This window comes from Pinus tabuliformis, chromosome 3_2, assembly GCF_031772625.1.
Source record: "Pinus tabuliformis cultivar Carrire ecotype Pingquan chromosome 3_2, CPIR1, whole genome shotgun sequence".
Lineage (NCBI taxonomy): Eukaryota > Viridiplantae > Streptophyta > Pinopsida > Pinales > Pinaceae > Pinus > Pinus tabuliformis.
Window position 1 is genome coordinate 473576710 of NC_142302.1, and position 13666 is coordinate 473590375.

General features: G+C 37.9%; 1 protein-coding gene across 2 annotated transcripts in view; it reads right to left on the reverse strand.

The window, feature by feature from the left end:
• Positions 1 to 208: 208 nt before the first annotated feature.
• Positions 209 to 13666, reverse strand: part of LOC149181352 (uncharacterized) — a 52496-nt gene continuing 39038 nt past the window's right edge. The window contains exon 4 of one of the 2 annotated variants that reach the window (XM_089416581.1): positions 209 to 2949. In XM_089416581.1, coding sequence (XP_089272707.1) covers positions 1901 to 2949 — 1049 coding nt within the window. In that variant the 3' untranslated portion in view covers positions 209 to 1900. Of the gene's footprint in view, positions 2953 to 13666 lie in introns of both variants that reach the window. The other variant, XM_089416580.1, reaches the window with a different exon arrangement.

Below are 13666 nucleotides of genomic sequence, written 5' to 3' on the forward strand. Positions count from 1 at the left end.
ACACTTTTCCTAATGCATACGAAAATAATAGAATATGCCCCAACTATGAATAATAACCTCCCCTAGAATCTGAATATTTGTTGTTCACTGCTCAATGATAGACAATGGCGCCAGGCTGTCATATATTTTTGTCAACTGCATTCATAAAGCTTTACTTAATGCCTGCAGGCATTAATAGATCTCTTCAACATCTAAACTATTTTGGATATTCATGAACTTGAAATACTTCTCATCTCGGATTACATGGAATTGGGCTGCTGATTTAATTTAAATATACACTGCAAACAGTTTCATAAGAAGAGGCTTTCTGCTCTTTTAAAACCCTGCTCCAAAGTTCAACAGAAACATTGCTTGAGATATTCCTGGATTCTCTAAAATGTACAAACTCGGAATTCCAAGCAGCCATATAAGTTGGGTCGTGCCTTACAAATTACAATAAATCTAAAGTACAAATCAGTGATGTTGCAAATAGACCAGGTTGAACTGGCATACTGCTGAAATACCCATTGCTTTCCAAGTTAACTTTGTAAGGTAAGCCATTCTGTTTCAGCAAGTTCCCACAGAGAACAAAATGCAAGGGACAGATGTCAAAAGCTTTGATTATCTTCACTTCTGAACAAGGTAAGAAGAATAATTGGCATTTTGGTGACTCAGTTGTTGTCATGAGACATGATTCCCTTTTAACATGCCCTAGACATCTTTTGCATTTGTCTCGCAGATCTATGACGGTTGAGTTGGTGCCTCTGTGGAGAGTCGAGACATGATCTGATAGATGATTATTTGACACATTTGATGGTTAAGAGAGGACATGCTCCTCATTTTAACAAATGTGCTTTGGCAAAGAATTTTATTTCCATCTGCTCAGAATTTCAAATCACAAACAGTATCTGCCACTAGATGACATTTTTATGATTGATACAATATGAACTTGGAACATTGCTGGTCTCAACTGTTGGCATATTGTTTTATGAGATCAAAGAGTTATAGACAAAGTTTCTCCATATGTAACAGTCAAATTGTTGAAATAGTTGACAATATTCCCGGACATCCAAGAGTTGCTTCCTTGATTTTGCTATGATGTACTGTTTTTTCGCTTTGGTTGTCAAAAAAAATTAGCTGACTGCTGGGGTTCTTTTAGAGGTATGTACAAGACATTTACTGTACATCAGTAGCAACACATGCCAACTGCTGCAGTGATGCTTCCTGTAAAGGATAAATATTTGTATCATGAACAGCTACCAGGTTAAGCACGTGAGTCGTAAAAGATCCCTCATTCTTAGCTCTATGCAATATGCAATTGTTGTCATATCCTTGACACTAGATAACATGCAATAAATCCCATCACACATCTGTAAAAGCACATATAGGCCCATAAGATAGATTTTTTATTAACTCCAATGTTGTTGCCATCAAATATGCAGCAGTGCAATTACTATAGCAGCACTTTGCCCTTGTGCATAGATATCTGCCAGAACTAAACACATTTGGGGCTATTTCTACTGTCAGTTTGCATTTCCCTGTGCCCCTCCTGATGCTCTTATACAAGGACTCGTTTCTATCAGTGATTACGCTCACCCCAACACAGATTTTGCCTCTCAATGTGCAGATGCTTCCAATGGGACCATAGCTAGATTTCGTTTGCATATCTTCCATAGTTCTTCTAATTCAATCTCCTCGTCTTGAGCAACTTTACAATCTTCTCTTTCTATGATATTCTGAGGATGGCAAACTTGAGCTGCTTCATCTAAGCCTATCTCAGTTCTGGCATTCTGTCTGGCAGAATCCATTACCTGTGAATTCAATGTTTCCACAGTCTTATCAGAGGTCAAGGACATACCATCTATATGCATCTCACTAAGTCCTCGACTAAGATCAGCTGCAGAGTTTCTTTGGACTTCAATTACTGGTTCTTTACTGACAAGCTCATCAAGCTTAAGGACTTTGCGAGATTTACAGAAAAAAGTCCGACACTGATCTTCAGTTCTTGAATTACCATGGGAAGAAATACTTTGAAAATCCTTACCATACTTGAAGCATTTATAAAAAGACATTTTTCATTGTCAGTCCAATCTGAATTAATGTCTTCATGGCATTCTGCTGTGGAATTGCAGGTCTCAAAATCAGCTTCATATGTCTGTGGTGGGTCCATTCCATCAGTTTTTTTCATGAATCCCCTGGAGTGTGATTTCTTATAAAAGCTTTCAGGAATATCCACAGCACTATGCATGCAAGAACTTATTGCCTCAGTAGTAACACTGTAAGTCCCTGTTAGTACATCAGCTGCAGCAGTGACTTCTGTTTCAGAACCCAGAAAATCTGTATCTGCAATTCTACCATTGTCACATTTCCCACACATTTCACTTCTGAATTTTTCAGAAACAAGAGGCATTTCTGTTCCATTACAGATTTGTACAGCACCTTGACTTCTATTTTTCTGATTGGTATCATCAATGGTTAAAGCTACAGCAGCCCCCAATACATCTAAAGAAGTTTCATATGAGAAATAGCGTCGTCTGTTCCCTAAGCTTGAGAGATAAGGCCTTGCAGAAGAATTACATTCTTGTTTTTTGAGACCATGACTTGCCTTACTTTTCTTTGGATATTCAGATTTATGGTTTTTGTAATAGAACTCAACACAATCTGCCACTGTCTTGTGCTCTAGAAAGGATGCAACTTTACCAAAATTTTTCCTAAATATAGCAAATTTTGCCCAAAATAGTTCCTTCTCTTCGGATGTCCAGGGGTTAATCATTTTCCGCTCTTTCTCAACAGCTACAGGATCTTCCACCAACCCATTCTTTGTCCAAATCCTGGAGAAGCGTCTCCCTTTATCATCCAAAGTCATTGCCGGCATCTTCAAGAAAGCTCTACGGATGTTCAAATGAACATCTAATGCAAGCCTCCTTCCCCTCAAGCCTTGCTGTGATGTTGGAACCAAAGTCAATGTACCTGCTGGGTTGAAATAAACAACATTCGTTAAAAGAAGCACAAAATGTAAGCAGTGAATCAGCAATAAAGAGACACAATATCAAAGGGGTATGGGATGAAAACTTCACATAAATCTCCAGGGATATCTTCATGCATAATCGGTTTCAACTCTCATCAGCTCCTTCAATCTATCTATGGCTTATTCTATGAAGAGTGAAATAGATTTTTACTTCAGAAAATACAAATGGATATTTCTCCAGATACATTTTCAAGAATCATACGTAATCAGTTTCAATCTTCATCAGTTGCTGCCATTTATCTATGGCTTACTCTTATGCAAAGTGAAATAAACTGATGCTACTTTCAAAAACATCAAATGGAAATAATAAGATATGGGTAACACTTCCACAAATATCTAGCATACCTACCATGGAAATCATAATTAGATCCTAAAATCATTTCCATTTATATGCAGCTTAAATGTGAAAACTAAACTTATTAATCATAAAGAAAGAACATGCTAAAGTGCCATGCTTGCATAGAAACCAATGCCCGGTCCAAGCAACAAAATCAATTGAGCTAATGACATAACCATGATGAAAAGGATAGTCCAAAAGGTCCAGAACATTCTCATAATCAATGCTCACACAATAGTGTATAATTACACAAAAGTTCATGGGATGATGTGCATCACTGAAAGGGCTATCTGGAATTAGAAGGGAGATATTGTAAACAAGCTTGGTTTCTCTCTGTGATTGTCAAAAAGTGATGATAAATCCTTTTTGCAGAATACTTATCTTTTTATCAATCTCTAAAGCATGATGTGGGTTGCAAGACATACTATAGATAGTAACGTAGCAAATTGAGGTACCGCTTCAAAATAGTGTCCTATATGATAGCATGCCACTTAATTACAAATGTATAGATTTTCATCAAAGAAAATTTGAAAAAAAAAAAGAATGCAGCAAAGAATAGAGGATAACCTTGAAACAACTCAAGAAGTGCAGGGGAATAATAATAAACACAAGCAAATAAATAAAATAAAATAAAAAGTTAAGCAGAATTTGAGATGCTCAGAATACACATATTTTCAGCAAAATGTTCCATTAACAGAAAAAAGTAGACTTCGAGTGAAAACCACAAAAAAAAAAAAAAAAATTGAGAAGAAATGAAATGATATGAAAAGAAAAGTTAGAGAACAGACAGCGACATAATTGTTTTCATGGAATTGTGTGATCACATATTTTTGTGCCTTAATGGTGGGATTTTATAGATGTTTTGCTTTCATGCCAATTTGCCTTTGGGGACAAGAACTCTAATGATTGTCTATCCAAGTGGCAATTTAAATAGGTTCCACAGTATTAGGTAGCTTTGACAGTCTCCAAGAGTAAGTGAACATGATTATGCAGTGAAGAATTGAAAAGGTAGATGCGAAAACTGCATTATCCTTTTCATATCCTTCATAGTTTCAATCCTTTTCAATGATCATCTTCAGGAGTTTTCACGCTCTTCAAAATGATCCTTGATGAGGACCGAAACTGTCAGGGATAAAATAAAATTAGATACCCAAAAAAAATGTAGCCTCTGTGTCTATCTTTTCGGTCTCTCGGAATTTTAAATCCAACCTTTATTTAGCTTGTGGTGGCTGCCAAATGGTGCACTTCAAAAAAAAATTGCACACCATGTACATATCTTTTTACATTTATGGTTAAAGAAAGCAGTTATACAACAACCAAAAAGAGTAGGGGAATGGAACTTCACCGTTCAAATCTATCTCATATAGAAAAATAAAGAGGCAGAATAAATCCTTTTAATCTTGCAATAAATGTAAATATCAAATTCAAGTAGTTTAGTGTTAGACGGAATAATCTTAAGATTCTTCTCTGATTTGTCTTCAGCCATGTTGCATCAGTTTGTCCACATTCCCATCCCATCTTTCTCTTGAATCTTAGTGCTGAACATTGGCAAAGTTGTTTTCTCCATCACTCCAACTGCAAAATGTGCAGTTCACACCCAACATGGAAGTAGAAAGAATAGATCTTCACTTGTAGATAGCAAACGACTTGCCAAATTTTGGAGTATTAACACTCAAATAAAAGTTATATTAGAAGACACTTTATAGTATAAACATCAGTGACATGTGAACTGTTATACCTCCTTTTCACAGGGGTACCTAAGGTAAACTTTTGCATTTTCATTTGCATCTAGAAGAGCAGGAAAGACTGGTGACATGAGGTAGCCCTCATAGATTGGCTGGTTGCACTCTGATTTTTAGGCACTATCACGTTTCCCAAGGCAGTTCACACTGTTCAAGGTGTTCACACATCTTGGGGCAGTTTTGAAGCTATTTATAGACACTTGGACTCCTGCCCATACCATGTCGAAAGATATAGAATGCTCTCCTCATTTATCCATTCGGTGCAGATTTTCATATTATAAACATCAGTGACATGTGCATTGTGAACTGCTACACCTCCTTTTCTCAAGGGGTGCTCATTTGCATCTAGATGAGGAAGAAATACTGGTGACATGAGGTAGCCCTCATAGATTAGCTAGTTGCATTCTGATTTTTAGGCACTATCATGTTTTCCAAGGCAGTTCACACTGTTCAAGGTGTTGATCACACATCTTGGGGCAGTTTTGAAGCTATTTATAGACACTTGGACTCCTGCCCATGCCATGTTGAAATATATGGAACGCTCTCCTCATTTATCTATTCGGAGCAGATTTTCATATTATTTGGGGGCCGATTTGCACTTATGGCAGTGGCAACATGATTTGTTGACATGGACAGGATGACTTGGGTGATTTGGGTGACATGTCACTCTCTAGATGCAGCTTATATAATGTGGACATGGCTTGAAGGAAGTACCTTTAGAAATTTTGAGCTGGAATGGAGATCAATTTTATTTTGTGTCCTGACGTCACTTCCTTTGTGGGGGTTCTATGACCCATCTTATGACTTAATATGCCATCCCCACACTTCATGGAGATCCCTTGGTCCAAGGGATGGGCATGGAGTCATGGACCTTGTTTTGATTCATCATATGGAGGCATTGGGCAATAATTTGAGTGTCTTATGGAACCGTTTCAAATGTGACGCCCATCCAACAAGTGTCAAGTCAAATTCAAATGAGGATGTTGAATCAACAAAGAGGAACATTGCAACCTTGGAGATGAGTGTTGGGAACTTGTCCACCTTGTAAGCATCTTTAAAGTTGGATCAAGCACGAATCAAGGATAGATGGTGGGCAGATTTTGTCTTCGACATTGCTTCATCACATGTTGGGGCTTAAACCATGAAGGACCATTGACCATCTACAGCAACCTTGGACCATTCACAGGCTAGACATGGTAGCTTGGACCCTTTCTTCTCTCGCTTAGGAAGATGAGTCATTTACTCATCTTTCATTTTACACATGGCTTGAGAACTTTATCTTATTGTGTTATAATCCTTATTTATATTTGCAATAGTTCTTTCAGGGATTTTATTCAAATTCCATAAATCCACATACAGCATTCATGAATGAAACAAAAAACAGCAGAAGTATGCAAACAAATATTGCAATTTCCTATTTTATTGCCAGAAATGGTGGAAGGGATCTTACAAATTACTTTGATAACGAGCTCTATGTAATTGATCTTACTACAGTTCAGAGGTGCAATTCTATTCACCCGTAGACTCAAAAATTGTCAATCTCAATTACCTCATAATCAGCCCATAAAAAGGTGAATTAGGGTACTAACCTCCAGAGGAATCAACCCAGCGGATGCCAATTTTGTATTTGATAGTTTCCACTCCCTTGAATAGCTAGCGTTGCTCGGCCAATTAAATTCGGCCCATACAAATGAAACTCCACCTCGTCTTATAGTAATGAACTCAACTCCCAATCAAACCTGACATGGCAATAAACTTGATGGAATTTGGACTTAGCTCGATTGGACAATGTGATCCCGACTCTAGACCTAGTGATTGTAAAAACTTCGATACAAAATATAGCCCCTGATCTAAACAATAAAAAAACTTGAATTGTGAGCAATTTGTTGGTTTCAGTCGATCTGGCAGCACGACCTCCACGATCTAACTCAACTCTTAGGTGATTCGGCTCTCAACCCTCACGCAGCAGGAATCTCGACCGACCTTGATAACATGATCTGCAACCTCTTCACTTACCAAAAATTCGATTAAGCATCGCATCCCTGAGGTTGTCCGCTCAACTTCTAATTTTGGCTACAACTTCGTCCTGGAGACTCGGCTTTGATATGACTATCCCTCAGTCGTTGAAGGACTAACAGTAGACTCGTGTCCCCAAAATTTATGATTCTTGATTCCCAATCCATGCAAATTCCTTTATTTGTGGATTCTACCTGCCAATTGATCTGTTTGGTAGTTGGCAACTAGACCCATGAACACATTCCTCAACAATTAGCGGCTTGGCCCCTTAATAGAGGATGGATTATGCCTCTTAAATTGGAGGCGGCAATCATCTACTTAGCACCGAGAAATTTAGGAAGTCAACCCTCCTTGTGGGTTAATTAGTTTTCAATATGAAACCCACTCCTTAGATTCAACCAATGAATCGATCTCCCCGAGGATACAAACTCAATCTCCAAGAATGTGTTGTTGCAGACAAATTAAGCCCTAGATACAGAACCTCTAGATATTCATGTTCCTCTGCTCACTATGCCACCAAATTTGCTCCTATAGATGCATTGTGTCTACCAAACAATTTGGCTAGGGTGGTTGCAGCCACCGAAACCAATACCAGCGAAATAATTGACTAGGGAATATCTTACAACCCCGAAGCCAACGATCAAGAGCTAGGGTATGTTTCTCAATACCGGAGTTGGTAAAGAATGAGGGCTTCCCCTTTTAATTGGGCAACTTCTAGAGCTCCTTAACACTTTCTCAATAATTTTTCTCTCATTGATAATCCTCTTCAATCTCCTCCCTTTTTTATAATAACACCCCTCGTTGAATACCATGGGTAACTTTTACCCATTTTATTAATTATTACTCTATTTTATGATGACCCCTTATTCTTCTTGTCATTAGCCTATGGGGTCTAGATAGGCTAAGAGTCAATCTCCCTTTGCGTCTAGAAAAGGACATTACACATTGATGTGCTAGTTTACTTGATTTTAATAGTTAGTGAGATTTAGTTTGCTTTAGCTAGATCCAAGGAATTAAATCAAATAATGATATTAATGTAAAGGAAGTTAGATCATACTCTATAAATATAGGAGAGCTTCCTCATTCTTCCAACCCCGAAGCCAACGATCAAGAGCTAGGGTATGTTTCTCAATACCGGAGTTGGTAAAGAATGAGGGCTTCCCCTTTTAATTGGGCAACTTCTAGAGCTCCTTAACACTTTCTCAATAATTTTTCTCTCATTGATAATCCTCTTCAATCTCCTCCCTTTTTTATAATAACACCCCTCGTTGAATACCATGGGTAACTTTTACCCATTTTATTAATTATTACTCTATTTTATGATGACCCCTTATTCTTCTTGTCATTAGCCTATGGGGTCTAGATAGGCTAAGAGTCAATCTCCCTTTGCGTCTAGAAAAGGACATTACACATTGATGTGCTAGTTTACTTGATTTTAATAGTTAGTGAGATTTAGTTTGCTTTAGCTAGATCCAAGGAATTAAATCAAATAATGATATTAATGTAAAGGAAGTTAGATCATACTCTATAAATATAGGAGAGCTTCCTCATTTGTACTCATGGTTAGATTGTGAAAACAATCCTCTCCTCAGAACTTAATGGAAATATCTTTCTGTGAGCATTTTTTTATGTTAAGGGCTTATCCATGCGGTGAATCTTTTCAACTTAGAAGTTGTTCTTTCCTGGTTATTGCTTCTACATGATTAAAGGCATTATTGTGATTACTCAAGGCTACCACAAAGTTACTAAGGTTGATCCATTTGAAGGGAAACTTTGTCACTAGGAGAAAGAATGTCTAGAGGCCATTCTCACACGATCTCCTTTGTTGGTTTGGGTAAGTTTTAATCCTCCTTGCTAGCCCATACTCTAAAGTTCCTTAGTAAGGCTTTATTCCATTCCATAGTCAATCTTGTGGTTGAAGGCTTTCCCCTTGGAGGGATCCCTTCTAGTGGAGCCATGATTTCATGATTTTCCTTGATTAGCCAAGAGATTAGTTTAGCTATAGGATTCTAACCTCTTGCCCTGATCCACAAAACACCAAATAACCAACCTAGGAGGGTTTCCTTCTTGATCTCATCTTGGCACTTGATTTCTCGACTTCTTAACCCTAAAAGCATATTGGCATTAATCTTCATATCCTTCCATAACTTTTTTATCCTTTTTTCCTTTTATCCCAAAAACCCAAAAAAAATCTTCAAAATAAGTTTCAAAAAGGTTACCATTGACGTCATCTTGTGTTTTTTTCACTGAACATTAGTGATTCTAGTAGGGAAGCTGCCCTTGAGTCGAAAGAGAGTCGGTCTAGAGTGAGAGGACAGGTTATTGAGGTGACACAATAGGTGACCTTCCTAAAAGGTTTGGATTGTGCATTATGGATCGGGGCTTTTATCACGCATGCGGGCAGTAACATGACCAATATAATGTTGATTAGGAAGGGTTAGTTGGTTAACACACAATAAACAGGATATTATAAATTGTAATGAGTTACAACATAAAGGATGTGAGAGATGTATCACTGCAGCATTCATAATAAAGATAATTATTTTCTCTATCCACCATTTTCTTTGTGAATATTCGCACTGTGCATCCAAGATTATTATGTCCTAAAGCAAGACTCTGGGCCTGTGTTAGAGCAGTTTAAGTGGGCCTGTCCGAGGAACATGATTTGTGGTGGCACCAAAGAGAGAAGGCAGGAAAACAAAATAAAATTAAAAAGTAAGTCACTGTATTTGAATAATTTAGGGCTGAAGTTCAAAGTGCACATATGTTAAATGTTTGAAATGTTAAAATTTTATGAAGTCAATAGCTTTTTAGAAGTATTGGAAAGTTTATCAACAGAAGAGGAAATATCATACAGCAGCAGCTGACAAACATTTCCACTTGGCAGACTAGTAATTACTCATACAGCAACGATAGCACTTTTTAATGAGAAGTTTACCTATAGAACAGGGAATAATAATTATGCGTATATTAATGGCATGCACACAGGTATCCTCTAATTCTCAAACATTGTTTGGACATCAGCAATGGTGACTCTCAATGAAAATGTAAGGAGATGACAAAAGCAAATGGGCACTGATTCTAGCACACTGGAGCAAGCTGTCTTTTAAGACACTGGCAAAAGTGTGGATGCAGAAAGAACATTGCAAGAAGACTAAAGGCAGCACATTCTTACTCAAAGCTAAGAACAGAGAAAATTGAGGAAAGCAGAGGGAAAAGTGAGGGGATAGAGATCATTAGCAGGCAATAAACCCATTTCGTTCCATTCAAAGAAACATGAGCAGCAGAACCACAGTTCACTGATATGTTAGAGCACTTTTATGAGAAGAACGATGCCATGTACATTGCATCACAGCAGAAACGTGCAAAGAAATGCCCGGTAGAACGGAAATCTGCTAGGGCAGAGAAAGATGCCTCAAGAAATTGTCCGATTGCAGCAACAAAAGGACCAAATGTGGATATTCAGAAACAAAGAAGAAGTTGAGTTACCAGGACAAATTTGTGGTGCCCAGATGTGAGCAGAGATTGGACACTCAGAATTCAAACTTTATAATGCCAGAACAGCAAAGCCATTACAGCAGCATTTCAGCTCTTGCAGAATGAATGCAGTTGCAAAATGTGATGGGGCACAGATCTGGAAACAAACATGAAGATAATGTTTTACACTTTGAATGATAACTTAGGGCACAATTGCAGACACACATTGTCTTAGATTGACACTATTTTTCCCACCAGATCTCAGAGGTGGAGAATATGTGAAAGCGGTAATTTACTAATTTTAGATGCACAACAAACAGTGAAATTTCCTAGTGCACAAACAGAGATCCATTGTAGATGTGGCTGATACACAGCAGTAGACAGAGGTCATATTTTAATTTCCTAATATGTTGAGAAAAATAGTTGTTTTGCAGAGACATAATTTTGGCATGTTCAAAACCGGTCACAAAATGGAGGAAAAACAAAGTATTTGCTCCAAATACACTCAGCACAGAAAAGTTGAAAACCATTTCAAAACATCTGTATGAAACATTTTCAATCTATGCCCACAGTCTGTTCTATCTAGGGAAGTAAGCAAGGTGAAAGAAAGAGGCCATACAAATTATGTTGGAACCATTCAAGACTACCTGTTTTGAGTATCTGCTAAGAGTCTTTAAATCCTCAGTTTAATAGATTATCAAGGTGGATCCAACTAAATCCTTCCTTCAATATCTGAATACGTGAGGGTGCTGTCAATCTAATTCAGTTGGAAGATTGTCTATGTGGGTTTTGATAGAATTGTACCTTTAAAATAAGGGAGATGGCAGATGGCAGTCTGATTGAACACTAGCAAAGATACACAAATCTAGATATGAAGAGAAGCTGAAGAAACATGTACCATCCTAGATAACCAGCAGTCATTGAAGTTGGTTACCCAAGTGCCTCAGTGGATGGTGGTAGACCCATCTGTAGCCTTCAGATTTTGTCGTCATCTGGTATTTCCTCTTTGTAAAGTTCTGCCGCAATAAAAATTTGAAATTTTTTATTAAGATGGAATAAAATCTAAGAAATACTATTTTCTGTTTAAAAGGGTGCGCACTACATGTCTGACAGTATCCAACTTGTTCAAATGGGAATTTGAGGGGCCACAAGATGCCTAGGATCTGGCATCAAAACCTATTTGGATGTTTCAAACTCCAAAAGGCCAACTTGGTCTCTTGATTATGATTGTTTGGTAAAAGATTGGCCAAGAAAATTCTTTCTATTAGAGGGATTTGTTGAGTCATGTGAATACCTACTACCAACAACGGCATACTTGTATGATCTTGACAAGCTCAAAAGTAAGATTAAACAGACAAGCATGCTTATGAGGACATTTGTAGAATGATTCACAAAAACTCTGGTTTTAAAATGCAACTCCATGGATCAGGTCCTAACTGGTGAGATTAAAGATAAACTAGTAGGAAGCCCTTCTACAACTCAATGACAAAGGACCTTTATGAACTAACACACCTTCCAAGGTGTTCCATGCTTGAACAAAAATATGGTCATTGAAATTTCAGTACCATGGTGATCAGACCTGCAATTATTAACCTAGAACTTAGAAGACTAACAACACCGAGGGAATTCTCAAAGCGGCTTTTCTTTTCACTAGATCTGAAAACACATGCTAACTAGAAAAGTAATAACAGCAACTAATAAGAAATTGCAGCACTCAAAAAATCATCTCTGTTTTCTTATTAACTCGGGGAAGAAAGAAAACAGAACACACACTTGCTGGTAAAATGAACGAATAACAACTTAGGGGCACCTCTACTAGTGTGCCCTATTTAACTAAATCAAACCCTTTTCTATTCCTGGAAGTGCACCCAGGCTACATGGAGAAGTTGCCTATAATAGAGCACCTCACTCCTAGAATAATCTGCCCTAGTTTAAAACTGAAAACCTCATCCACCATGCACTCTAATTTTAGAATTGAACTGAAGATCTACTTTAGAACTGAACTGAACTGAAAACAAAAGTAACAGTTCTATCTGGCTTTGGTGCATGCACACATGTGCCTTCATCGCCAGATCCTTAGATATTGTCGTGCCCTCCACCTATTACTGCAGACTACAACAGGTACATTGTTGCTGCTGCAACAGGTATGGTGGGGAGGAACTTTTAGAGCAACAGGGAGATATTCCAACACTCTGTCTTCGCAAGGAAAGTGTTCTCAACCAGCCTAAATCTCCCCAACAGCATCTCAAACTTCCCCTTAGCCAGGGGTTTCATCATAATCTCTGCAACCTACGACTCTGAAGGAACATACTCTAGAATAATTGCACCCTTCTGAACTATGTCCCTGATGAAATGGTATTGGATATCAATGTGCTTGGAGTAATCATGAAACACTGGACTCTCAGAGAGCATGATGCAACTCTGATTCTCTCATTAAATCACCGTAGACTCCAACATCAGATCAGTCAACTGTAGGCTTGGAGCAATCAATTTGCGAAGGCAAGTGATTGAAGATTCACTATTAGTAGAACTTGCTACCATATACTCTGCCTTTGAACAAACTAAACGCCACTACTGCCTATTTCCTGCTCACAACCGCCTAGTTCCTGCTGAACCAAGATACCGTACCTAAATGCAAGCTAAACAGAAAACCCTGAAGTACTTTCTCGCCATCTATATCTCCAACCCAATAGAAAATCCACAAAACCATGCAATATGAAATCATCACCTCCTACATACCTCAGATCATGATGAACTGTGCACTTCAAGTAACAGAGCACGTGTTTTGCAGCAACCCAGTGAATCTACCTCAGCACAACCATAAACTAGCTCAATGTGTTTATTGCAAAACAAACATCAAGTCTAGTTACCATTTTACCAGGTACATGAGTGAACCTATCAACTATTTGTACATTGATGAATCAACCAAATCTGAATCTGTGAATAACTTCATATTAGGTATCAAAGGAGTAGCCAAGGGTTTACAAGCCCATCCTCTAAAACCTCTTCAAAACCTCAACTGGATGCTTATTTATCCTAGAAACACCTCATCTAGTCTTGACCAAACCTCCAAACCCAAGAAATAGT